Here is a 27,613-nt window from a genome sequence, read left to right as displayed (position 1 = left end):
AATGTTATGGCATTATACCGTTTTACCTTCACATTTTCAGCTGCTATCCAGTCATGTTCACTAATTACTGTAGGTTTTATGTATGAACATAGATACCATGATTTGCTGTTCTCTAGCCAGTACAACATGCTTTCTCTTCACACTGAAAGCCAGAAACTCCCTGCTGTCATCTACTTTGTATATTTAAAATGCTAAAAATTTCTATGACAAACCTGACAATGGCTCAGTAGTTGATTACTTCAATTATGCTATTAGGTTAGTATTTAATTAACAGCTCACATAAATGCATTCTAAAATAAATAGATGTGATCAAAACATGAGAAGAAAAAAACAGATTTACTTTCTGACTTCTCTAAACTCAACATAGCAACATTTCTAACCTTTTAAAACTTGAATACAGTATTGTTAAGCTTTGAATAGGAAACCCTTTACTGTAACAGCTTCAGTTACACTCAGATTACAATTATCAGGTTGTGATTAAGCAAAGTGTAACACTGAATACCATAGGAGTCAGATTTTAGACTCCTAGTTGAGAAAGTTGGGCTACAGTGGTCCGCGCAGGTAACAAGACAAAACATTTGGCGTCTTGACAGCTCACAGATTCATTTTATGAACAATATTCTCAGTCAGTGTGCCTGGCTAGATAAGAGGGCAGAACAAACAAGCCCTGTGGTGTTTATCATCCAAACAACAGGGAGGTACTGCACCTGAGTGCTCGCGCTGGGTCGTACAGCAGATGTGGTACCGCTCACATCCTGAATCTCCACTCTGCTGGACAGAACTCCGAAACACTGGGAAACCTCCTGGTAACAGATCCGTCTGAGTGAGAAAAGACAGTGGTAGGAACACGTTAGTGAATATGAAAAGAGCAAATGGGGAAACAGGAGGGGGAAAAAAAGCACCTAGGGGAGCCTGCTTTATGTTTTCTGCCTTGATAACATAACCTTATCAATAACCTAACCTGATGGCCTTTATCAAATGATATTAAGCCATGGCTATCACTTAAAAGACTGGGAAAAAAAGAATGACAAAAAATGATCCAGCGTATGTAACAAAACCAGTGTGAGAAAGTGGTTAGAAGAAATGGGCACTGCAAACATGAAGAACAAACAGCATTATTTGTACAGATGATGGATGTGAAATGCTCATTTCAAGTTCAGTTCTAACTCAATATTTGACTGACCTTGGAGATTCATACAGGGGAACAGTGCGAATGTGGAGTTTCTGAATCTCATCGATGGTTCCAATAGTCAGAGTGCTGTTGTTGGCCAGAGCCAAACTGTGATGAAAAACGCAGCATTAGTAAGGGGCGAGACAAGAGGCAAAATACACCCACTATCTGCAAATCAAAAAGTGGGATTGTATGCATCTGTAATCAAAAGAGACTACATCTGAGTCAGCTCTATCAGCTAGAGGATCAAAACAAAAGACGCTAAGGGCTTACGGCTACCAACTCTTCAGAGCACAGAAAAGAAAACGGATGAATTCCCTATAAAACTACACACTGATAAAATATGAAAGTAAGAACAGTTCTGCTGCTGACCTGTCGGGGTAGCCCTCGGAGTTGAGTGGGCACATATAATTGACCTCCTTGAGGTTGACATTGGAGAACACCAGCTTGTGGTTGGAGGAATAGATAACAGTGGGTCGGTCAGAGCAGGCAAAGACATTGGAGGTGGACAGGGATCTGAAGGTCCTCAGCACAGTGGGCTGTGTACCAAGAGTGACCTTCTTACGCTCGCTTAGAGCACCTGGGAAAAGGAAACAAGATCAAACCACAGACTTGAAACAGCTTGAGAAATGGGTCTACATCCATATTTGGGTCAAAACAGCCTTTTGCCAAGTTCCTTTAAGCCACCCAGAAAGACGCGGTGAGAGCGCATCCTCTGCCAAAGCAAATGCTCTATCAGGGGGTTCACGAAATTCAACTTGGTAGTTTTTGTTGATCTCGCTGGCAATCAGACAAAATAAATAAATAATAAACAGCCATGATCACTGTTTCGCTGGCAGAGATATTCGGAGGCAAAGTATTAATGCTTCGCCCTTGTGTTCTCCTTGTGTATGTTGCTTTTAATGCTCACCAAACCATTCAGTGGCCCCATGAGGTCTGAATAAAAGCATCTGCCTTAATTATGTTTCACCACTCCATTCAGTTTTTTCTTTATCTTGTATACAGCCAGTAGTTATAACAGCAGTATACAGAGAATAACCTGCACAGGCTTTGGCCTTTAATTTGACTGATTTACTGAACCATATTTATATGAACACACATATATTATTTATTTATTTGCGTAGAGATGAAATCTGAAAAATTCTGTCTTAAAGTAAGGCTGAAAAGCTAGTTTATACATTGATTAGCTCCAGACTGTTGTAAATCATTATTATCTGGTCACTCTAAAAGCTTGAAAAGCCATCAGCTGATTCAGAACGCTACAGTGAGTGTACTAACTGGGACTAGAATGAGAGAGTATTTTTCTCCCATTTTAGCTTCTCTGCATTGGCTCCCTGTTAAATTAAGAATATAAAATCTTCCTCACATGCAAAATCTTGAATAATCTGACCCCAGCATATCTTAAAGACCTCATAGTCCCTTATTATCCTAACAAAGCACTTCGCTTTCAAACTACTGGCTTATTCGTAGTTCAAATTTCATAAGACTATAATGGAGGTAGAGCCTTCATCTGTGGAAGCAGATCCCAGTTTGGATTTGGGAGACAGGCACCCTCTACTTTTAAGTTTAGGCTTAAAACTGTCCTTTTTAACAAAGCTTAAAATTAGGCCTGGATCAGGTGACCCAGGTGAATCTTTGTGATGTGTTTGTAAATGAAATGTGGCATATTTGAACTGTTGGTCTGACAAAACGAGCAATTAGAAAATGCATCTTTGTACTTTAACGGACCTCATAATTTTCTTCAATGAGTAATGAACACGTTAACAAACTGGCTCCCCATTGGACTACATCTTAGCACATGCCTACATTTCACTGTAGAGGCAGAACAGATTAAGTCTTGATTAAGAGTCATTAATGGATTTAAATGTTCTGATTGGTTGTGACTTACATAACATTCATTATTCTAATAGTAATAAAAAAATAAGAATCAAAAACGTACAAAGATCGCTGTAAAACACTGCCAGATGTGTTTGGGTAAATCAGACAGTGATAATGCATGCAGCTATTTAAAATTCAGAAACACACACCTGAAAATCAGTTTTAGTTTCGTCTGGCAGCAGTTCAGGACTATTCAACTACATTTACATCAAATGACTGCACCGCCTGTGATAACAGTTGTATAATGTCTTCTGGGGGCTTTTAAATTCACTTTTTTTTTTCCTACTGAAATGACCTCAACTGGGTATCTTGACTGCATGATATCATTTCAGTGACACCATCCAGTCGTATTCTGGGCTCAGAGATTATGCACTAGAAAGAGCTGAGCATTTAGCAGGCAGGGAATGTTTATTAGAAGGAAATACTGACATGTTGAAAGTGCAGGATGATGAAGTGGTCATGAAGCCTGAGACCTAAAATTCAGAGGTTACCAGCCTAAGCAGCTTTTATTTTAACTAGCAATATCTGAAATACTACATAAATGTTTGGCAAGCTACCAGAGAGCCCTTTCTCTATAACACGGTCAAATTCGTTTGATCTGATGTGAATGACGCAGCATACTAAATGAAAACTGAGGTAATTAGTGGAAAGTCTTTGCTAGGCCTCAGTGAGTAACGTTAGCTAATGCACATATAAACACTCATTACACTTTACTGAATTGCACAGCATCTTTTCAGAACCAAAAAGCAGACGGTTAAACACAGAAAAGCATTTATCGTGTCATTCTCAAGTCCTCGTTTTACAATTCCTTCGGGAAATGCCAAAGTTTAAAAGCAGACCGTATCTAACCAAATCACATTTGATTATAATTATGATGTGTCATAACTAAATTATAACTTTCTAAATAAACAACACCAACTCATATCAACTCAAACTCAAACTATATAATTTATATAATAATACATTTAAATATATCCATCTCATGTCAGAGACCCTTCAATATTTCTATTCTTCTGGCCACACTTGGCCTTGATGTAGGCTGCCTTGGTCCTGTCTGTGAAACTGCTGCTTTTTTCTGCCTTTACAGCATTGAAAATCTTTAACAGTTCAATGACAGCCTTTCAATCAAACTTATAACATAGCTTTCTTCAGGCAGTAGAGTTTCTGAACCAACACATCCAAATATAGTGCTGGCAGTTACGCAAGTCGACAAGAAATGATAAACTAAAAATGAAAATGCTCACAGACAGCTGCCTGTGGCCCAGCCTGAAGGTCCTTATCAGTCTGGAGAATTCTGAGAAGCTCTCGTCTAAAGATTGTAGCGGTAACAGTGAGAAGGACCTACCAGTCTGCAGATCCAGACCAAAGTAGAAGAGTGCTCCATCTCCCAGGGCACACAGCAGGTAGTAGCTACCTTCAAAGGTGGTCATTAGGATGGAGCGAGGAATGATTTCTGAGGACACACACAAACAAGTGATTTATTTTTGCTGTACTCTGGAGTCACTGGTTCTATACTAAAGTGATAAATGTCTGTAAAAATACCTCTGTCAGAAAAATCAATCAGGTTATTATTCAGACTCTGTGGTAACTTTAAAAGAAACAACATTTGAATGCTTCAGGATAAATATAAAGAGTTCAGTTTTGTTCAGTTTCCCAAACACTGGTTTCTTTGACTCCAGGCCAGTTACATCAAAACAACTTTGGCTCTGATTAAGTGCTTATTGGCTGACTCACCAAAAAGCACCACTGTTCAGATAGAAGTGTGCCCCCCTTTTCATTTTTTACATTTCCATGAAAATGTACATCAATTATTTTTAGCTGAGCAGGCCAAATTATTAAAGTTCAAATATAAAGATGTACTCTGAAGGACATACATAGAAGGTCTAAAACACAATCAATGTAACAAAGCTAACATAGCTTAAGGGCAGGAGTGGGACGAAATATTGAAATTCTGCTTCCACTGAAAAATGAAAAATGTCAACATGTTGAGTAGTACAGTACTGTGCAGAAGTCTCAAGCCACCCCTTATTTCTTTATGGGATGCTAGGAAAATATGTGCAATGATTTATTGAAACATGTCCAAACATACATGGAGAGACAGTATTAAGGCAAAAATAGTGGCGTAACCACCTCTATTCTTCAACACAACCTGTACTCTCTCTTGCACAAGCTTTCTACTCATTCCTTCAAGTAGTCTTCAGGAATAGTTCTCCAGGCTTCTTGAAGGACATTCAAAGCTCTCCTTTAGATATTGGCTTCCTTTTGTTCTGTTTTCTGTCAAGATGATTCCACACTGCTTCAGTGAAGTTGTGGTCTGGGCTCTAGGGAGGCCAATCCATGACTCATACTGTTCCACTGTGTGTTTTTCGTTTTAGACATACTTTTACTCTTCAGAATGGCCCTTTATTGTCATTGTACATATACAATAAAGCATGATAGATCACAATTTTACAGTAACATCAGTTCCATTAATATTAATAAAATCTCCCAACATCACTGGCTGAAAGGTAGCTCCTAACCATTGCTGCAGATACTGTTGCACCTCTCTTCTGACCTGCTCATATTAATGAAAACGATTTGAACCAACATTTCAAATTGGCATTCATCACTACATAAGACCTTTGTCACAGAGTTTCAATTCTTGTGTTCTTGTCAGCATTTTCTCTGTGTTTGCCTTCCATAAGAATAGTTTCTTCACACCGGCCCTGAGACCATTCCTGATGAAGCTGCAGTGAACAGCAGATGGATCAACTGAATGTAGATTTTAGGCCTGGAACAACTTCTTGACTACATTTCCAGAATTTCATGAGGACACGCTGCAAACCATGCTGAGATAAGCAAAGTTTTCAGTTAATAGTTCTTTAGAATCTCATTATCTAACTCTGCTATCGTTAGCATTTTTCATAGATTCAACTAAAAAAAGAAAAAACGAAAAGGGAACAAATTCAGAGTTTTTGCAACAGGATGCTAGTAACAAAATGGCTAAAGATACAATATGAATCTAATTCTGCCATAAATTGTCTGTTACATCTAGACACAACACTGGATCTTTAAAGAAAACTAAGAATGAGGGGTGGCTAAAGACTTGTGCACAGTATTGTATATTAGCTATGAGTTTAAACTCTGCAGTCAGACTGTAGCTTGTACGGCAGCAGGCAAAAAGTTTGTTCACCGAGCATCTGTCAATCAAACACAGTTGGAAAATAAAGTGTGACACTGTGGGAAAGACTGGAGTTGTTCTTTGTGGAAAGTAAAGAGGCCTGCCAGTGTCAGTTCAACGTGTTATGAATTTTTTTTCCCCCAGTAACTGCTGACTTTTTCATAAGTTCAACCCAAAAAGTATTCAAGTCCTGTCTTGCATACTTTAAACATTCCAAGTTTAAATTCTTCTCAAGTGTATAAGTGGTGCACTAAATGCATTTAGATTAGCAGCATATTTAATGCTTAAGCATTCATCAAGTACTTGCTAAAATGAGCTGCTTCATGTGAGATGCCATTTACATCTATTAAACTGGAAACTGGAGATACAATCCATTTCACTGAAGCCATTACTGCACTATTATGGACCCATGCCTTGGAGTGATTTATTAAAATTCTTAAAGCAATAGTTTCACTATTTTTCTGTTTTGTCCAGTTCTGTCCGGTCACAAATCAACATGTTTCAGCCTGCTTATTTTTGAGCACAAAAACCAACAACTGGCTGTTTCAGGGGTCGGTTTCTGTAGGAGTATTTCTTAGCTGGGAGCAGTTGAAGGTAACAACAGAAGAGTTACTGCTCTCATATAAAAAAAACTTGATATAAAAAGTTAATTCCTGAACTTTTAAAAGGTGCTAGTAGACATATTTTTGACCATTTGACAAAGCCAGGCTATCATTTTCTCCCATGCTAAGCTTAGTATCTAACTCAACTGTTTGTTGGATTTGACTTTTTTCCCCCAACCATCACAGACCTAAATTTAAGAAATGTAAGATTTGGGGGTTTTTTTTAATAGAGATCCACATCTCTTCAAATAAACCATGCACATAAAAAAATGGAACCAGTTCAGTAGATCAACGTGAACCAAAGTATTTTATATTTTTTGCCTTTTCTGTGGCAGGTATGTTTGAGAAATTCTGTAAAAATGAAGTTTGTTCCCGTTTCAGTATTCTTAACATTATTTTTGCTATCAAATTTTATTGGGATTAGGCTTTTGCTTAATAATTTTACACCACTCATGTTAGTAAATTACTGTGGTCACAGTGATATTGAGACCTCAAAGTTCATGTTATTCATACTTTCTGAGAACGGTTCAGGAATTGCTGCTTTTGTACAATTGTGCGGACCATGTATGCACTACTGTGCAACACAAATATACTTGAATGACATTATTTCCATCGACATCTCTCTCCACAAGCCACTAACAGCTTTCCACTGCTCCTGTCTGGGTAATCTGCTTCTCATTTCTCTCACCTCCACCGAGCATTTCCTTGTGCAGGGCTGTGAAACAGGGTAGTTTGAGCACACGGGCTGAGATGTCGGTCCAGAGTCCCACAGCACAGAGCGGTGACTCACCGCCGCCCTCCCCAAGAGGTGTGATGTCCAAGCAGGCAACCTCATGCTCCATTTCTGTGGTACTGAGAAAGGTGAGGAGGATTTGAGAAAACAGTAGCAAGCTGCCCTGCAAATTGTGAAAAGAAGTGTGACCAAGTTTGGCATGCACACAGACGTGCACAGACAAACACACACACGCAAACACCTGACTAAAATAGCTAATGGGATAATTGTGTTACTGACACGGAGAGGAAGTTCTAATCAATTTTTCCTCAATGTGAGATACAAACTGAGAAATGTTACACTGATAAGTATGAGTCCGTTTAACACCAGCTAAAATTGCCAGACAACCAAACAACCAACCAAGGCTCCACGCATCCAACTTCTTCCCCTTATTCAATTCAGAGTAATAGTTGGTGTTGTAGAGGAAGAGGCAGTGTACATTTTGACCAGGTCAATCGCAGGTCAATCACACTAGTCAATCACAGGGCTAACACAGAGAGAGAGAGAGAGAGAGACAACCATTCACACTCACATTCACACCTATGGCCAGTCTAGAATCACAAATTAACCTAACATGCATGCCTTTGGACTGGAGGAGAAAGTTGGAATACCCAACTTTACAGACATGGGGTGAACTACAACAACAAAACTTCCTTCTCAAAGATGAGTGTCAGTCATACAGTTTACCTTCCTTGTTTATGCTGTGCTAAAAATATATATCTTTAATGACAAACCCCATTAGTGTGGGTGTATATGCTTGCTGAGTAAAAGCACAACATCAGGACATAGAGCATCAATGTGGAAATATAAAATTACACATGCCACAAGAGGCCTTTTCTTTAAATCGTTTTAAAATGTCTAATGTTAAACTTGATAAGCAGATCTAAACATACCAACAATTTTGAAGATGAAACATATTCTAAGGTTTGAATTATAAAGGGCATCAAGTTAAATGCCCTGGTATAAAATCTGTAATTCACTGTCATTAAACTGATTTTAAAAAACAGCCTTTTAGTATCACACATCAATCTGTACAACGAAGGTCAAACATCCAAATTTGTCCTTACTACAAAGAAAGCTTTGAATAAAATGACAAGAAAAGAACCTTTTCACTTTTTAATTAAAATGGCCAATGAACTGCATTGTAATGGAACAAGTCTACTCAACAATGCAAATATAATGGATAATCACTGTCCAAGGTGAGTACTCGCACTTTAATTATATTAGAGAAGAGCATTAGAGTCCTGTACACACCTTTAAGCCAACAGTGACTTTCTGGTTTACATAGAATTTTGTGACGCACACAGCAAACCAGCTGCTTATTGATGCAGCCCAAACATTATTTCAAAGCCTCTGTTTAAGTCTCTTCCCTCTGTCTCCGTTTCATCATTTACCAACACCCACTGCAAACAAACACAGTGTTCCTCAAGCAGCCCTGGTGGCAAGCTTAACAACTGTGCATCTTTCTCTTCTAAACTACTGTGAAATAGTACATACATTACTGCAAAAGGGCCAAAAGACAGTCATAACAGGAAACCAGAGCAGCAACATGAAAGAAAAACAATAGAAAGTAACTCGACTATCCTCCTGCAACGTATATTAAATTAAAAAACAAAACAAAAAACATAACTGTGAGACTAGTGAACTACTGGGGATAGAGTTAATTAACCTTTGTTAATAAGCTTCCATACCTCTGTTCTGTTGGGCATTGCATATGCAGTCAAATGTATCATATTGAATATTCAAATTACCTGAAAATAGTCTAATAGTTATATAGAAATTTCTTTACGAAACATTTGAGCCCAACATCCTGAATTAAGAGTTCACTTTGTATTAATAGGACAAGATTTAAGTCTCTGCACTCAGCTACTAAGATAGCTGAATAGCATTAACTGCAGTATATAGCTTTATTGCTCAAGTGAATCTGTATCGAGGTCCCAGTGAAAATGATGAGATTGGACATTGGACATGCTTGTGAACTCGCAAGCTGCTCATATTTGCTCACTAAGGCTTTCCATGATAATTATGCAGCTAAGTGAGCAGCCAGTTGGCTTTGTGGAAAGACTGGAAGTGAGTTTTAAAAGTGAATAAAAAATGTTAATAAGTCCCCATTTATGTCCTACCTGATCTGTTTGAGCTCTCCAGCTAGGATCTGCAGATAGTAGAGGGCTCGCCCCACAGCAAGCACCACTTGGGTGTGGTTGCACGCAGCCACGCTGATGTTCCTGCCCTGTGGCTCCTTCCATTCACTCACCAACGTCTTGCTGTCCTGAAGCACCAGGCGCACAGAGCCGGATGTGATCTGGAGAAACATTATTTGTTATTTGGTGCTAGAAAATATTTTAAAGAAGATCTTATGGCTTAAATTAAGATATTCTGTGCACATTTTTAATCTATGAAAAACCATCTTTCTTCTAATTTTTTACATAAAATTTCACATCTAATGAATTCAACTGATTTAGCATTGTGCACATATCAGATGCTAAGACACAGCTTTAAAACACTTCCATTCATACTTATGGAGCCGACGCTAGACTTAAAGATAAAGCGAGATAAATAACAAATGAAGACAAAGCAAAGGCTTCAGTAACATGCTTATTAGAAAATTAAAGAAAATCATTTTGTAGAAAATAAAGCAGTTTAACTACAATACAAATGTCAAGAAATATAGTATGATTAAAAGAAACATGAAGGATGAATGGCTGCCATTTGTTTGCTCCCAGAAATCACTTTTGTGAAACAACAAAACCAAATGTCATTGTAACATATAGTAATGATATTACTATTGTTGTAACGGTTCATTTCATTGCATTTGTATTTCACGTCCCACAAAAGACCCTGAGGTTAGGTAGCAAGACAAATGCAATGTTTATAATATAATGGTGTACTGTAAAAGGGGAGTGCTACTATACAGCAGTGAAAAAGCAAGACAGGACAAAGGAGCTGAAGAAGCCCTAATTACAGACTGCAGCAGGTATAAACATTAAGAACTGAAGGTAGTGCACCGTTTAGACAATGCAAAACCTTGTGCTGCAGCACAAATACTGTTTGATGAGAAAAAGAGAAGAAAAAAAACCCCCAAAAAACAAAAATCATGCACGGCAGTAAAATGTTGTAAATACACTATTGTAAATACACTATTGTAAATACGACGGCAAATTAATGCTGCAGAAAATAATGTTGGGATTTAGTGCACGGAACAGTATATAAGTTAATTATTTTATGCTCATTTTATGCCAAGTGTGCTCAGTGCTGCTGTTTATTACTAATGTGATGGTTGCACATTAGAGAGCTGTGTATTCTGTGTTATAGTATCTGCACTTCCAAGTGGAACTTTTGGAATTGCAGTAGATTAGCATCAAGTATAACAACATTTAGACTTTTTTTTTTTTAATCACCTAATGAACTAAAAGGAGATTCCAGTGAGAGAATAATGCAAAGTTTGCACTGTTGTAACTTCACGCTTGAGCTTCATGTGATGTTAGTAATGTTCAGCTCAACAACTTGCACAAATAAAATGAAGAGAATCTTTACTGATCTTAAAACATGCTGCAAATAATCTACAAAAGTGTGAGACAAAGCTATCCAACCAAATTATGAATTAGGCATAAGTTACAACGGTGGTTCATCCACATACAAAGGGAGCCACTTTTGTAACACAGAAAATCTGACTTTAAGATTGACAAAGCTCGCTAACCCAGTCTTGCTTTGTAGTGCATGCCTTTGGAAACTACCTATGATGTGATGGTTAATCATACCGGTGTTTGCAATGGCAAATAGACAACATAAGCATCCCTCTGAAACTGTGTTTGTGGCCACTTGTTCTTTTAAATGCCACAGTAGGTGTTTATGTGTTTTACTGCTTCTGAGAGAAATATCAGCATTGTTTACCAGTTCCTTTATCAGATTTTTTGCAGTTTCGTGTAAGTATGGTAGTGCATAGTTGGCTTGTCTGAGCTTGTTTACTGGAATCAGCTGCCTAGAGCTTTTATTGTGACATTAATTAGAGCAGCAAAGCACATGGCCTATGTGCAGGATGTTGAACCAAAACTAATGAGCTAAAATAAGGCTAAAAGCTGCAAATAGGTACCAAGTCAGCCATTCATTCTGAGTTTAGTGCTATGAGCATGTTCATGGCACACAGAGTAATTAGGTACACTGCTTGCCTAAAAATAATCCTATGTTGACAATTTCCTATTACAGCAATATTTAATGTGAATTTTACAAACTTTCAAATTTGGACACTACCACTAAAAATTAACACAGTCTTTAGTGTTCTCAGTGCAGTAGCTCTCATGTCACCAGTGCCATCTAATACTATGCTGTAGTGTCCTTTCGGGACAACCCCTCTACCACTGGTGGCTTTAATGCAAACTTAAGGAAAACTCAACTTAAGGGCCAAAAAAATGAGTGGCGTAGCAACACTCAGTCAGATAATAACATCAAAATGTATTCAATATAAACACATGAAGTGTACGAGTTAGTAAAAAACCCCAGCACTGAAATATGAGCAGAGTTTTCATAACCTAAAGATTAATGGTTGAGGGTGTAACATTTGGCAGAATTCCCAGCAGGATTCATCCACATTTCCAAAAGGGAGGATGAAACTTGAGATTAAATGAAGTAAAATATTTATATTAAGCATAAAATACATGAAGTCTTTTTGAACTCTTCACATTCAGAACTGGCCCTTTTAATCATGCATGATTCAGCTCCGCCAAAGGATATGTTATTAAATGGCACAAGGCCACAGCTGAATAATTAATTTAGAATTTGTGAAACGAAAGGGTATTCGTACTTTCCAAAGCATGAACAGACCCTGTACTTTACGTATAACAGACATGTGCATGTGTGCATACAAACCTGAATAAGTTGTTGGTGCGCCACATTTCCACAGTAAAATGTCTGCTGGTTGTCAACAAAGCCTGGAAGCTCAGTCTCCTCAACTTCCTCTCCACTCAGCATCAACACTCTGGGGGAAAACATACTCTTGAGATAAGATACGCATTTTCAAAATTGACCCTGTCCTTATCTGGCATTCTGCACAAACGCTCACCGTGTCTGACCCACAAAAGACAGCACCAGCATGTCATCTGTCTCTCTGCCTGCCTCAGAGCGGAGAGGCCACAGACCTTGAAGGGAATTTGAGAGTGTTAGACTGAAAAAGTTACTTTCAGCACCAATTTGCAAAGAAATAAAAGAAATGCAATATCAAGACAGTGCCCAATGTTAAGTTATTCCATTTGTCAAATGTTAACATGTTGGAGGATGTGCAGGTTGCAAATCACTCTGGAGGAGCCATTGATTGCCTAAGTAAATAATTGCCTCTCATAAAAGAGGCCAGGGGCAAGAGCCAGCAGCTAACTCTTTTAGGGCATAGATGGTCGATAAAGAGCTATAACCTAACAAGTGTGAGAAGACCTTAACTGGCCTGTGTGTCTCATTCAAGCACCGGAGGAGAGTCCTTTGAGAGAAACCTAATTTTCTGGGATTAAGAGATGTCTGCTGTCGTTAAAACCTGACGAGCTTCCTAAAATTGTCTGCTTACCATAGCAGACACTGCAGAGCACTTTGATTTTCTAAATTAAAACAAATGCCTCCAAATCAAACCTTGGCAATTTTCCTGTTATTCAGAAAGTGCAGAGGGAAGACCTATGACATCTGAGCCATCTGTTCCTGCTCACGTGCCAAACCTGAATGAGCAACAGCTGGCATCTTGGCCAGCAGAGGCAAACAGATGTGCGGGGTGAAGTAGCTCTACTGTGAAGTCAGTAGAATATTAAGGTCCAAATAAAGTCAAGGCTCGAGAGGGAGATGGCTGATGAGACACAGACTTACACACACAAAACACACAAACCTTTGATTCCCGGCAGGTCAATGCTGGCATGCTCATGAATTCCAATGCCATTGCGGATTATCCGAAGAGAGCCCTCTTTAAATGCACCTGAGCATGTCACCAGCTGAAAGCACCAAAGAGAGACATTAAGACAAAGATTGAGATATGGAGCTGTCGCTTTCCTCCCCCTTTTTGTCATTTAAATAACACCTTATTTCTGCTTCCAACCAACTATTACGTTTTTGTAAAGAATAAATCCTTTCACACAATCTATAACTTTCTATATATTCTAACACATCATTCACATCTGTAACAAAACTGTCCATTACAGTCACTAATCACAAGGGAGTGAGCAAAAACTGCAGAGATCTGAACTCAAGAACATGACTAATGGGACAAGAAACATGAGCAGTCAGTCATACCATTTTACTCCCAAATGAAGTCATTTAAATAATATGGCCATGTTGTAGTGATGTCTTCATGTTTCAAAGACCCCAGCAATTAAGTTGCTCACTGCATTGTTGTTATAATTATTCAGTTAATCAGCGATTAATTTTCTCCATTAATTTCCTAACTGTAAAATGTGATAACATTAGGGATGCACAGATATATCAGCCTTACGTTGGTATTGGCTAATACTGGGTTTGTTGAATGTTATGAGCCAATAAGCAGTCAGTAAAAGATATCCATCTGCTGCTGTGGTAGCTAAAGGTTCAAATTCAGTGTAATGAAGACATAAAAGACTCTGAAATAGTTAAATACTTTTTTTCTTTGTGAATAAGGTTTTAATGGGCAGAAACACAAAAATGAAAAAAATAACAATTTCATTGCTTAAAGATTTTGTACTAAATGAGTGTTTAAAACAAACAAACAAACAAACAAACAAACAAACAAACCCAAATGTTAGTATTTTGGTTAAAATTCAGTCAGACACATTATTATCATTAATGCTAAAAGACCTACTTTAAGTACTTGTCATAAAAAGTCATAAAAGTGCAGAAATCTTTCTTATATGGTTTTGATAGTAAAGAAGACATCAATACAACTAAAATGTAGTTTGTAGAAATTGTGAACTGGCTCACAGTAGAGCTTCTCTGAGACTGCCATTATAAACATCACGCTGTTGAGATCCAGCAGCCTGAAGGTAAATAACTGCCTGTACAGTATGACTGGAGAGCACCAGAATGTTATTTATGCATCCAGTCATGGTACACTAACAGGATTAATACCAGAGCCCGCATAATCTCAGCCTCTACCACCTGCCACCCAACAGTTTCTTCCCAATAGAAACAGTCGTGATGATCTTGGCAACCCACCTCGCTCCCTTGAGCATGTTTTCGAATGCCCTCACACACTCAGCCACACTCTCATGGGGCTGACTGCATTTTCTTCTGTTGCACATCCATGAGCACAACCCCTATTATGATTTATCTGAGAGAGGTCATGTTATATTTTGTCCTGCCCCATGTGCGTCAATCCTCTGCCATCTTAACTGCGTTGCAATGTGTTTGCATTAATTAACCGGGTCAAATGCTTTCCAGATTTGCAGCTAATGGCAAATTAAAACAATTGGGACTGGATTTATTTCTGGCCCTTGAATTAGAGAGAATGGATGAATGCAGGCAGTGGCTGATGCTGCGCTGGTCTGCACCCAGTAGAGTGGCTCAGTGCTCTAGTGGACCGCTGCCTTTGGAACCACATCAAATACCCTGAGGCCTGGTGTCAAACTCTGCCAACAAAACCTTCTGTACTGCATCTCCCTGTGCCCCAGTCATTCAACACAAAGGAGGACAAATGTTCAAATTAGAAATTGTTTTTTTTGTTGTTGTTGTTGTTGTTGTTGTTGTTGTTGTAGATACCTGCAGTTATGTGTTGAAGAACATGCCAAAAGCTGGTTGCATTTTAACATAAGCATTATAGTTTGAGAAATAAGATAACATTTTCTGGGTTTGTGGCTCCATTTTAAATCTGACATTACCATGCAATACAAGCTAGATCACACTGTATCCCGAATACAAATGGTTTGATATCTGCTCAAGGTAAACAGAACTAAGCACACGCAAGTGCTGAAGATGATGGATTGTTGGGATACATGCAGACAGGGACGGGGTCTTCACTGTCAGTTTGAAAGGGTGTAAATATTATTAGAGGAAATTACATTCACAGCAATCTGGCTTTGTGCAACGGAATAAGAAAGCCAATTTAGGTTTGTGTACCAGAGGTGCATTTTAACATCCAGTGTAACTGCAGACCAGCTAACCAACATCTAGACTCGGCTAGGTGAAAAAAGACACCATACATAAGAAGAACAACCACATTACATACAAAACTCACAGGAATCTCCTGAGTGCACTGTACGCAGATTTTCTGGCTTTTGCAAGTTTGTGCTCTGAGGCATTACAAGCTCAATTCTGCTGAGAAGAACACTGTTAACATGGCCCTCGAAATCACTGCATTGGTGGTATAAGCCGAGACTCCCTGAAGGCTGTGACAAAGACGATAATAAGGAGGAAAACTCAGAGGGAGACTCAACATAAGGGAAGTGTATCCAGTGTCTGCTTGAAGGGTTTTCAGTAATCACCATGTCACATATAAACTCTCTAGCAAACACCCCCCACCCAAAAAATGAATTTGATTTTGTTACTGAATATGTAAATGTGATGTAGCCTTTATTTGCTCTGAAGCTCTGTTTTTTCTAGAAATAAAGGATTAAGCTTGTGGATTTTACCTGGCCTTGGCCTTGCCTCTCAAGGTCAACCACACACATATCCACAATAGGGCCCAGATTGGTGAATGTCTCCATCACGGCCACGTATGAGCCTTGCTCATTGCTGTCCACGTTGAGCTGCAGATAAACAAAGGATGTAATCTGTACAATTTCTCTGAAAATCACATATGTCAAATTACAATGATATTGGAGGTTATTAATTCACTATTTACTATACTTACTTATTATATTTAAATTTAGTAAACCAAAATGCAAACATAAAAATAATAGAGCAGAATAATGAAGTCCCAAGGGAAAAAAAATCAATTTTCAAAATGAATTTCTGAATCAGTTCATTAAGTATTTCCATTGTTTAAAACAAGGTATGAAAAAACACTGCAGGATTTATCACACATTTCTACACACATCTACTAAAAGTTTAACTTCTTTTAACTTAGTTTACCTTTTATTTTTTTTAACCAGAGGAAAAAAAAACCAGTGTGTTTAAAGTGAGTTTCAATCCACGAATTACAAAAATAACAATAACAAAAAACTAAAAAAAGACTGTTGCTGCTTACCTTCACTAACTGGGAGTCGCCTAATCTAGAGCCCACAAACACAACACCGTTGTCCAAGTAGGTCAAACATTCAGCAATAGATGTCTGTCAGTGAAGGGACACAAACATTTCAGTCTCTTGATCACAGCACAGCGGGGCTGCAATTTACAATCAGTTACATTTTAATCAATATGAAAATGACTTTGCTGATTAATTCCTCTACCAATAATTGTCAGAACTTAGTTTGTTTTTTTTTAAAAGTCACAAATATAATGATAATTTTTTCCATCTGAAATTAAAGATTTTGACCTTTTATACATTAAACCATTAATAAAAAAAAGAATTTACCTACATTTTTTTCAAGTATAATCCTCTAACAGGAGAATCAGAAAGGTCACTTAAAGCACGGCTGTTCAGCTAGAAAGTTAAAATAACTTTGGCAGACAAAAGTTATTAATGTAAAGTGTAAAAAGAAAAGATTTTAAAAATTGAATTATTGTGTTTCGTAATTCAATTTCAGTAAATCTAAGTAATGTAAAAACAAAATGTTTTTTATTAAATTTACCCGTCACTGTGTACATGGTTTTAGACATATTGACTTGCAATTAATAAAGCGTTCTGTCTGACATTTTAACATAGAGCTGCTCCTACGTGTTTATTGAACAGACTTGTCCTAATAGCAGTTGACTTTATAATAATCTAAAAAGCAAACAGCTCCCAACTCAAAAGCACTACTAGAGTAAAACTACAAGACTAGCAGGAAAGCCTTTTACATCTCTAAACTCCTCAGAAAGTAATTAAAGAAAGGTGCTACAAACCAAATGTCGTCTGCCTTGAACATGAGCCTTAGCTTCCAACACAGTATTGAAATACAATCATTACCTAAATCAACTTTAAAGGGATAAGTGACAGCCTGGCAAGCAAGCAACAAAGAGGTGAGATAATTTTTTCTTATCTTCTGTGCAAGTGTAGACAGATCTATTAGCTCAGGGGCATAAACCACTAAAAAGTCAATTGTAACAAAAGACAGCACAGAGATGGTGAGAACAAAAAGCAGCGGTAAGAAAACCAGAAAGAAACAGAGAGGGTCGTTGAGCCAGGTAGTGAGAAAGTGATGAGAGAAATGCCTGAGGAAAGGCAGGTGGATAAACAGATGGAAGACAGCCAGCTATACTACGGCCTAAAGAGAAAGAGAAATGAAAGACCTCTCCAAGGAGCTCCACATGCAGGTCTTTGAGCGCCACTGTGCCGTCCATTAGCTCCTCCTTCTCCAACAGCAGCATAAAGAGACGTCCCTCCATGTCACCGAGCAGGTACCGTGAGCCATTGGGGTCCACTCGGTTGTGGCAGACAATGGTGCTTTGCTGTAAGCGAGAGCAGGACACAAACATATCAAACACAATATGACCAACAGTGGTCAGCCAACACCTATAAAAGCTTGACTCTAATAGGGTCCACACTTAAGCAAATAAACCATTAGTCAACTATTTATATTTGTGTGTGCAGGGAAGTAACAGTGCCCCACCACCAAAGCACTTCTTGGAGTATTAAAGAATTCTGTATTATGTGTACACCATTTTAGGTACATTGCAAAAAACTTTTCATGTTTACTATAAAAGATCTTTTAAATTCCATGTGGGTGCACAGCAATATATATGTGCAGAGAAGGAAGCTGGAAAACTAAGTTGTCAGTGCTCTCTGTTGGACAAACTTTGCAATAGCAACAGTATTTCTAAACACATATTTTGTATGCTTGTAGAGAAATATCATGTCACTGATGTATTTTTGATATGCTAATATTCCCCAGGAGTAATCTGAAGATGACTGATTTATCAGCCATTCGCACAATAATCTAATGCCACACTTATGTCTTATCAGTGTTTGCTGTCATAATGTATCATACGGTTTAAAATATGCTTTCTAAACCTTTGAAAAGGTATAGCAAAGGACTATCAACTGAGGCTGTTGTAAAATATTTTACAGTACCTTCACTTTGAGGCTCGCTTTCAGCTTTCAGCATTGAGCTTTTCAAAACTACTTACTCTAAACAAAACTGAGCAGCACCAAAACATGTTAGGAGATGCAGGATAAGGTGCATGGATGGATAGAATAATAGTCCAGATTAAAGCTGGCATTTAACTCTCGTAGTGTGACCGAGTTTCTGTTACTTTCCTTCAAAAGGAGATATTATTATTGTCAACCACTGCTGTATATGCCGAGTCAATTTCTCACTTGATCAAACCTTTACAAAACTCATTTTCACAATCACCCAGCCAGCATTACTTAAAACTTTTGTCAAAAACTTTTATTTTCACAGCTTTGCAAACTTGTGGACTCCTCTTGACTGAATGGCAGGTAATTAGCTTGTTAGCTCTGACATGTGAAACCAGTCTACTTTCTCACCAGCTACCGTAATGCCCTAGATGAGCTGAGACATTTTCAGCAGACCTCCGTGTTGGCAGAAGCTTTGGTGTTCCACATTCATTTTTCACTTTGGTGCTCCAGAGTGACAATTTATTAATTAGCTGCCAAAACAGTCCTGTTATACATCAAAGGATAAGCCTCTGTGTTTTCTTGATACTTTTGAAAGGAGTGTGTTTGAACTGAATACAAACAACATATTAGGTGAAAAAAAACAAATTAAAAAAATGTGGCATCAATGATCACTTAACAACAACTTTCCTATTACCTGTTCCTATTCAAACACTGGAAATGCTGGACAATGCTACCATGCAGTTGTAGTAATGAAGACACGAGAGCTTGAATTAGAGAGGAAAAAAAAAAAAACCCTGACAGATCAGTAGGTCTGGAGGATGTTTTGAGCTATTGATAAGACATCAGAGGAATCTGTATTTGAAGTCACCATTGTGTTGCATTTTCATTTGAGATGTTAACTTTATTTTCATATGGTTCCAAAGTCCTTTTAGAGGCAGATTTTGCAACATGAAATCCATCCTGAAACACACCCACGGACTTATTTGAGCAGTTATTTTGAAGAATGAATTACATGAACTTTGATTCCTCTATAACATGAAAAACTGATTGAAATGTTTCCTGGCCTTTGTTAAAAATATTGCTCTAAAAAACCCTTTTCTCCTAGATGTTATCATTTTCACCAAAGGATTATATGACTAAAATTTCTCTTAAAATGTCTGTGGTGGTACTGATACAGTTACCACTTCTTTTTCCATTTTTGCTTCTATTATAATCCGACATCAACTAAATAATCAAGGGGAAAAAAGCTAAAGGGACAGCATACTTTGAACAATGTTGGTTAGTTATGAATATGAGAGTAGAGTGTATCCTAGTGATAGCGCTGCAGCTAATAAGCGCCAAGCAATGCAATTAAAAACGAGAAAATCTGGTATGCAGCGCAGGCATTGGAGAATTTCAGGAAAAGGGGAGTGGTAGAGGACAATACCAGAAATGAGGCTCATGCCATCATGGGTGAGATGACACACCAGGGCCAGGAATACCAAGAAAGTATCCAGAGAGAGCTCCAGGATTTCTCCTGTACAACCGGACCTTTTCTCAGGGAGAATTGGAAGTACAGTGGTCCCTCGTTTATCGTGGGAGTTACAGGCATGAACATTTTCACACTTTTCTTTCTTGTTTAAACACTCTCAAAGTTGAAACCTTCGTAGAAAAGTAAGTCCAGTATTATAGAATGAAACCAAAGATCAAACCCTGTTTTCAGGTCCAGAACATGGGAATAGAGCAGCTGCCAGAGAATTCAAAATTAATGAATCAATGGTACGGAAGTAGAGGAAGCAAGAAGAATTAGTTGAGCAAAGTTTGACTTATCTGACTGTTTTGTTTTACTAATGCGCCTTATAATCTGGTGCGCCTTATGGTTCGAAAAATACGATAAGTTCTACCTTCCTTTAGCATGTCCAGAAGTCCAGCTTTTTATGCAATGGTTAGCATCTTCATCTGCCTTTTGGGTGCTACTGCACATGTCTTAGATGTTGCAAAACATTTCGTCAACATTGTTGTGTTTGTTGGGGAGAAAACTTAAACATACAGTACTGCACTTTAGAGTCGCACTGCTAGCGATCGAAGATTTATGTAAATTTGACAAGCTGAACGCATTCTGTACTGTACAGGAGACAGCACGGAGGAGATTGATTGACCATGGTCTACAGCCAATCAGGATGCAGAACACAATACGCCGTTAAAAAAAATGAAAAAAAAAAAAGCATGCAAAATTGCACACAAAAAAATCCGCAAAACAGCAAACTGCAAAAGATGAACCGCGTTATAGCGAGGGACCACTGTAGTTTTTTTTTTTTCCTCCTTCACTTTGATCCTATACCTTTAAAATTTTGTGTTATTATACAAATAGATGTTAACAGACTACAAAATCCAGTAAAAACAGTAAACTCATTGGTTAAAACAAAAAAAAAAGAAAAACATGTTTTGAAATTAAAAAAACAAACTTCCAAGCAGAGTGGCAATGCTCAGTTGTAGAAGAAGGGTAGAAACAACCCATCATTATGGAAACAGGCCATAATATCAGCGATCAAAGAAGGGGAAAGAGAGAACAGAGGATAGGTCATACAGACCCATTTCTAAATCACATATTATAGAATATTTACTTGAATAATTCCAAAAAGACCAGAAAATATTATCCCTGATTTGACAGATTCTGGAAACAAAAAACAAAAACAGGATTTACTGATAAGAGGAACACGCAAGACAATGTGAGGCGAGCACTGCAACTTGTTGATATCATGAGCAATAGTGATTCAAAGTCACTGGCCAGCAGTCTTAATCTACAAAGGGCCCATGACTCTGTACATTAGGGAGTTTTTGTACCTGGTGTTAAGATGGTCTGGATTTAAACATGGAGTTATAGGTCATCTTTAATCATTATACCAGTCACCAACTGCCCAGGTGAATGCATAGTCACTGTGAAACAAGGATACCACCGAGGATGTCCCTTAAGTCCCACATTATTTGCATTATTCATAGAGCCTGTAGTTCAAGTCTCTAGAGAAAAAAGTGAAATTAAAGGAATTTTGGTTAAAGGGATACAACACCAAATATGTGTAAATGCAGATGGCAAACTTTTGACTCCAACCTGCAAATCTCACATCCAGCTTGGAACAATTCAGTTTTTACTTAGGATACTAACCCAGATCCAAAGCCACCTGTTTAAATTATGGCCACATCAAAAAAGAAATAAAACCAAAATTTGACTTAAGAGTGATTTAATAATCGTAACGTTTTATACCAAAGATGAATATTTAGGTATTAAGATGGCTAAAATATAATGAAAACTTCAAACTTCGTTGGGGACTTTCTAACATCTCAGCAAAAACTAAAATTTAGACAAATATGACAAATATGATTTGTTTAGTTACTTACAGGTGAGGCAACACTTTTCATCCCTTACCAGTCAGGAAAGTTTGCCTGCCCCAAGCCTGGTTCTGCCAGAGGTTTTATCCCGTTAAAAGGAGAGTTTTCCCTTCCCACTGTCACAAAGTGCTTGCTCACAGGGAGTTGTCTGATTGTTTGTGGGGTTTTCTCTGTTTTGTTGTAGGGTCTTTCCCTTACAATATGAAGTCCCTTGGGGAGACCGTTGTTGTGCTTTTGCGCTATATAAATAAAATCAAACTGAACGCAGCCCCCCCTTTTATTTATGTATTTATTTATTTTATTTTTGTTTGTTTTGTTTTTTGGTGGGGGGTTTTTTTTTTTGCCTTGTTCACATGGTAGTATTTTTTGTTTGTGCCCATAGATTATACATTTTCCTGCATCCAACTGGTTTGCCACTGCGTGGTGCAACCGGTTTCACAATGGCAGTGTTTGTAATTGCAATTCGAGTTATATTTTTCTGTACTTTTGTCACATTGGAAAATCATAAATAAAGTTGTCAAAAACAAAAAAACAAAACACTGTCATGTAGTCAACTATTGACTACATTTGCCTTATTCTATTACTCCTGGCCGGACCCTTTGTTAGGGTTTAATTAAAAACAAACAGAAAAACAAAAATAAAAAGGGCCCACACATGAGCCCACTGTGAAATTCCTAACCTATAATAAGATAAATATATGTTAAGACTTCGATAGCTGGTACATCTTCCATATTGATGTATCACAAATTCTGTTACCATCTACAGCAGATATATGATCAAGTGATTACCTATAAACTTTTAAGACAAAACAAGCTTTCCTGTTTCAAAATGGGGGAATTCATCAAAAGTTTGAATCATAAATGAACCCTGAAAAGTCAATAATCAATCATCCTTAAATAGGGCAGATAAGTTCATTATTAGGATAGTCAACAGGTCTAGCAAAGATATTTGTTTTAAAATGAAGATAATAAAAGCAGTGTAATTAGAAGATTCCTAATCTGAATGATTTCAAATTTTCTTTTTGTAATTCATGAAAATGTTCTTCTAAAGAGCAGCGAGGGAGGAAAGAACAACCTCTAATTATAGAAGCGAGAAACCGTTGAGGGGTTCTTGGGCCTTGAGCTCTTTTAAATGCCAGTAGAAAAACTACAACTTAATCTTGATAACACTAAAACCCTACGGCAGGGGTGTCGGACTCCAGGCCTCGAGGGCCGGTGTCCTGCAGGTTTTAGATCTCACCCTGGGTCAACACACCTGAATAAAATGATTAGCTCATTACCAGGCCTCTGTAGAACTTCAAGACATGTTGAGGAGGTCATTTAGCCATTTAAATCAGCTGTGTTGGATCAAGGACACATCTAAAACCTGCAGGACACCGGCCCTCGAGGCCTGGAGTTCGACACATGTGCCCTACGGTATTGGAAGCTTAGCACTGATAAGAGTCATAACAAAATAAAGTACATGTACACCTTAGGGTTTAAAAAATATAACAAAACAATCATGCTCACACTTTTGATTTCACACTGTTTTATAAAGAAGCTTCAGATTAGGGCTCATGTTCCCAGACAAGCTCTATTTAATTAGTTTGCTTCCAACAGCCCAATACTAACAGCTATTTTGATGCATCACTGAATTAGATATAGGATACTTACTTATGATAGGGCACTTCTACCCGCTCTGCAAGTGACTTTACTAATTCCATTTTGACTGCCCCTGGTACAGAAATAGTCTATTTGCTGAGACTTACAGTGCTTAGGCTTCTAACAGCCACAGTCTAACTCAGGGGTGGGCAATCTCAGTCCACGAGGGCCAGTGTCCCTGCAGGTTTTAGATCTCACTTTGGGTCAACACACCTGAATCACATGATTAGTTCGTTACCAGGCCTCTGGAGAACTTCAGTTGAGGAGCTAATTTAGCCATTTAAATCAGCTGTGTTGGTTCGAGGACACATCTAAAACCCGCAGGGACACCGGCCCTCGTGGACTGAGATTGCCCACCCCTGGTCTAACTCAATTGCAACTTAAATGTTTACCTAGCTTCTTTTGAACAGCTGAATGATCAAAATATCTAAACCAGAAGTGTGCTATCTGTTATCATTACCTTGATAGTGGGTGGTGCAATGGCCAAGTATTTGTCTCCATTGTGGTAGGTGATAGACTCTTGTCCTATGATTATAGCTCCACCAAATGGCTCAGGGACTAAAATACAAGCACACGGGCAAGAGAGTGATTATTCTGGGACATTTCTGCTATTTTGGAGATGTTTACAGCACATAAGCTAATATCCTCGGCATTACCAGTTATCAGTCGTGCTGTGGGTTAAACGTGTTCAACAACTGAAATTATTCACGACTTGTAAACTAAACTTACACACTTATGAACTAGCAATTCATAGCTCACATCCTTGTGTTTTCACACAGCAGTTTTAGTTATTATCACGGCTATATGTTGAGTTAAATAATTGAAGTACCTGGGATCACCATTGAAGCCTCAGCCTCCACATTTTCCTGTTTCCAGGGGCCTTTGTTAAACTCCTTCTCCCTCAGAGAAACCTCATAGGTCTTCACATGGCGTCCCTGAGGGTCCTATGAAACACAACACAGGGAATAAAACTGGTCACTAATTGCACTTCGCTACTGTGCATTGCTTAGTTACCATAAGCTTGAAACCATTCTCACAGAATAAATAAATTAAATAGAAATGTCCCGGATATATCAATTTGTCAACATATTCTTTTTTTCCATTTCTTTAAAGGCACATTCCCACATTATGTACTGCTCGTGTACCTGGTAGATGAAACAAACAGTTGGAGCCTGGCAGCCATACAGAAAGTGAACGTCGATGACCTGGAGCTCCTCCAGTCTGATGTTGAAAGCTTTGAGCTCACGGTTGTCCCTGTCCAATGGGATCACCTTAAACAAGCCGTCATACAGCCGCAGGCCAATCATGCGGCATTCTGGGTCTACAATTCCGATGATACCCGTCTCTGACGGACGCCCAATACGATCCTGCAAAAGAGCATTGGGTTAGGAACTGTTTAGCACTGGAAGTGTATGAGAAAGCATCACATTATGTAGCACATAGCTAGTTACATTTTTCCAGCTTTTATAGTCTAAGAAGTCCAAAATGTCACTGATATAAACCACATTAAAGAATACAAGAATTCTGAAATGTTACCTAACGGTGTTTACCAATTTAAATGGCAAATGGATCATTTAAAACAGTCTAAATTAAGATTTATTAATACGAATGTAGTGGAGATAAAAAAGAGTGAACTGCTGCATTCAACCAAGAACAAAATACATACTGTCCTTCATATGAACACACCATAACAAATAGATTAATATCCTTACAATATGGCTCATGTCTATAACAATATTAGTGTTGTTGTCTCACCTGGACATTGCCATGGGCTCGGGTGATGATGTCAATGCTCTCCCCGGTCTGTTTGTATTCTAGGATGCAGGCGTTGTACTTAGATGTAAGAATGAACAGCAGGTCTTTGCTCTCACCCTGAAGAATGAGGAGGAAAAAGGCACCAGAGTTACATGTTATACACCTGATCGGCCTCTGTGAGCCCAATTAGAAGACAGTGTCTGCATGTGTCATATCCTATTTGTAATGTGGAGACTTTCACTCTTTTTGAGAGGCAAAATTTCCAACCTCCAACCAACTTTGTAGGTGATTGAGAAACACAGCACAGCACAAATCATTTATGGTGCAGTTAAATATATATTAAATAACCAGACCACTAACTAGTCGAGCAGGAAAAATAATTCAAAGTGTTACCGACTGCACACAAAACCCCTTACCTTGGGCCTGAAGAGCTCCATAACAGCGATTCTGCCATACATGCCCACTTCTTTGACGGGCCTCAGGCCCTCTGCTGTGACCACATAGATCTCCAAACGTGTGTTTTTAGCTATGAGCAAATTGAGGTCTTCAGCAGAGGTGAAGTGACCTGCAGAAAACCAATGTTTACATTATGTTCAATACACTGGTTTTAATGTGAGAGTAGTGGGCACACAGAGAGATGAAAAATGTCCACAAATATCAGTAACTTGGGGCATAAATATTCTGGTGCTTCTCAAATACATTTACATATCAGCTTAGCTGCTGATTTTTAATGACTTCTTTAGTCTTCAGCTAAATTACTAAGTCTATTAGCAGCTTAAAAATAACTTACAAGGAAATTATTCAACTTGCTCAAGTGTTCTAATTTATCACAATAAGGAAAATACCAAATGGTTACTTGTGTTCACAATTGTCTAAAAAAATATATCTTGGACAAACTGGTTCATTCCATTATCTACTCCAAAAAAGGTAACTGTATCAGAGTTAGTGCTACAATCAACGTCTTACCATGAAAAGTAGTAATTTCATAAGTTCTTTAAACATATTTACACTCTGATTGCACTTGGCACTATCTATTATCAGATTGCTTAACAATGAAAGTAACTTGTAAGTAGTAGATTTCACGTCTAGACTATTACACGTGAGCATTCATCCCAATTCGTCACCTCATATCATCTCCAGGTCTCTACTATCGCCATGAAAAAAAAGAGAGTGAACATGAAGAGATGCTGCATCCTACGCAGCCATTTCATGAGTGCATGTCAAACTGTAACTTTAATGTGACAGAATTCCTATTGGTCTAGCCTGAAATACAAAAAGACAGCAGCATAAGCGTCTCTATGAGCTTTAATACATCACGGTTTTTGTGAGTCAAATGAACGAAAACTTAATCTAGCTTAACTCGTTTAAAGTGGAGCACTAAGTCTGTGTGATATGCTAATGTCTGTGAGCAGAGGAAGCGCATTTTGATCCGCGGCAACTGACGTGCAGGACACAGCTAACGTTACATCAAAAAGAAGAAGCAAGAAAAAAAACATATGCCGTGTTTATATTAAAGCAGACGTGACAAGAGACCTGTGTGTTAAGACACGCATACAAATGAGCAGAACCTATGTGACAAGTAAACCGTTGACATAGCAAAACATGAGCTAGCGGCTACTACAGGCCCGTTTGGAGCACTTTAGTTGTAGCGCGGGAGCAAAGCTAACATGCAGGGGGCAAATGTTTCCTTACTGCACAACGGCAAAAAACAGCGCGGATTTACCTGTGATGCAGGCGTTAACCGCCGTAGGTTTCTGGGCTGTTACAACGTAATTGTACGACATTTTTGACAAAAACAAAAGACAAACACCAGAATAGTGTTTAATCTCTCTCAAGTGACAAAATCATTGATAATAAAGCTTCCGGAAGTAGAAAGCTGAGCTCTGTAGAGATTTGAGATTGAGCGCCGCTAGCGACGCGGAGGTCTACCAGCAAGGCAATGATTTTATTTATTTATACTGCGTATTGTCCAACGCAGTGCGTTACATAAAACGAGAAAAGCATTAGTCAGTCGCTAAAAGAAAATATATTCATATGAAATGTAAAAATAAATAAATAAAATGAAAGTACAACTCTGACCACTTAGGTGATCAGTAATTTAACTTATATAAAGAGCTGTAACGCTGCAACAAAATGGTGTTAATATTTTTTTAATGTTGCAAAAACTATAAAAA

General features: G+C 38.2%; 1 protein-coding gene across 1 annotated transcript in view; it reads right to left on the bottom strand.

Annotated features, from left to right (window-relative positions):
• Nucleotides 1-27,357, bottom strand: part of ddb1 (damage-specific DNA binding protein 1) — a 46,514-nt gene extending 19,157 nt beyond the window's left edge. Inside the window, exons 1-18 of the mRNA XM_031744535.2 lie at nucleotides 27,163-27,357; nucleotides 25,856-26,004; nucleotides 25,440-25,556; nucleotides 24,830-25,051; nucleotides 24,514-24,628; nucleotides 24,145-24,242; nucleotides 17,889-18,047; nucleotides 16,705-16,788; nucleotides 16,148-16,264; nucleotides 13,441-13,543; nucleotides 12,640-12,715; nucleotides 12,447-12,555; nucleotides 9,707-9,885; nucleotides 7,500-7,663; nucleotides 4,395-4,502; nucleotides 1,544-1,751; nucleotides 1,184-1,279; nucleotides 708-819 (exon numbers count right to left, since the gene is read on the bottom strand). Coding sequence (XP_031600395.1) covers nucleotides 708-819; nucleotides 1,184-1,279; nucleotides 1,544-1,751; nucleotides 4,395-4,502; nucleotides 7,500-7,663; nucleotides 9,707-9,885; nucleotides 12,447-12,555; nucleotides 12,640-12,715; nucleotides 13,441-13,543; nucleotides 16,148-16,264; nucleotides 16,705-16,788; nucleotides 17,889-18,047; nucleotides 24,145-24,242; nucleotides 24,514-24,628; nucleotides 24,830-25,051; nucleotides 25,440-25,556; nucleotides 25,856-26,004; nucleotides 27,163-27,223 — 2,277 coding nt within the window. The 5' untranslated portion in view covers nucleotides 27,224-27,357. The remainder of the gene's footprint in view (nucleotides 1-707; nucleotides 820-1,183; nucleotides 1,280-1,543; nucleotides 1,752-4,394; nucleotides 4,503-7,499; nucleotides 7,664-9,706; nucleotides 9,886-12,446; nucleotides 12,556-12,639; nucleotides 12,716-13,440; nucleotides 13,544-16,147; nucleotides 16,265-16,704; nucleotides 16,789-17,888; nucleotides 18,048-24,144; nucleotides 24,243-24,513; nucleotides 24,629-24,829; nucleotides 25,052-25,439; nucleotides 25,557-25,855; nucleotides 26,005-27,162) is intronic.
• Between the last annotated feature and the right edge of the window lie 256 nt (nucleotides 27,358-27,613).

Source organism: Oreochromis aureus, linkage group 1, assembly GCF_013358895.1.
Source record: "Oreochromis aureus strain Israel breed Guangdong linkage group 1, ZZ_aureus, whole genome shotgun sequence".
NCBI classification, from domain to species: domain Eukaryota; kingdom Metazoa; phylum Chordata; class Actinopteri; order Cichliformes; family Cichlidae; genus Oreochromis; species Oreochromis aureus.
This window is presented reverse-complemented; position numbering and strand designations above follow the sequence as displayed.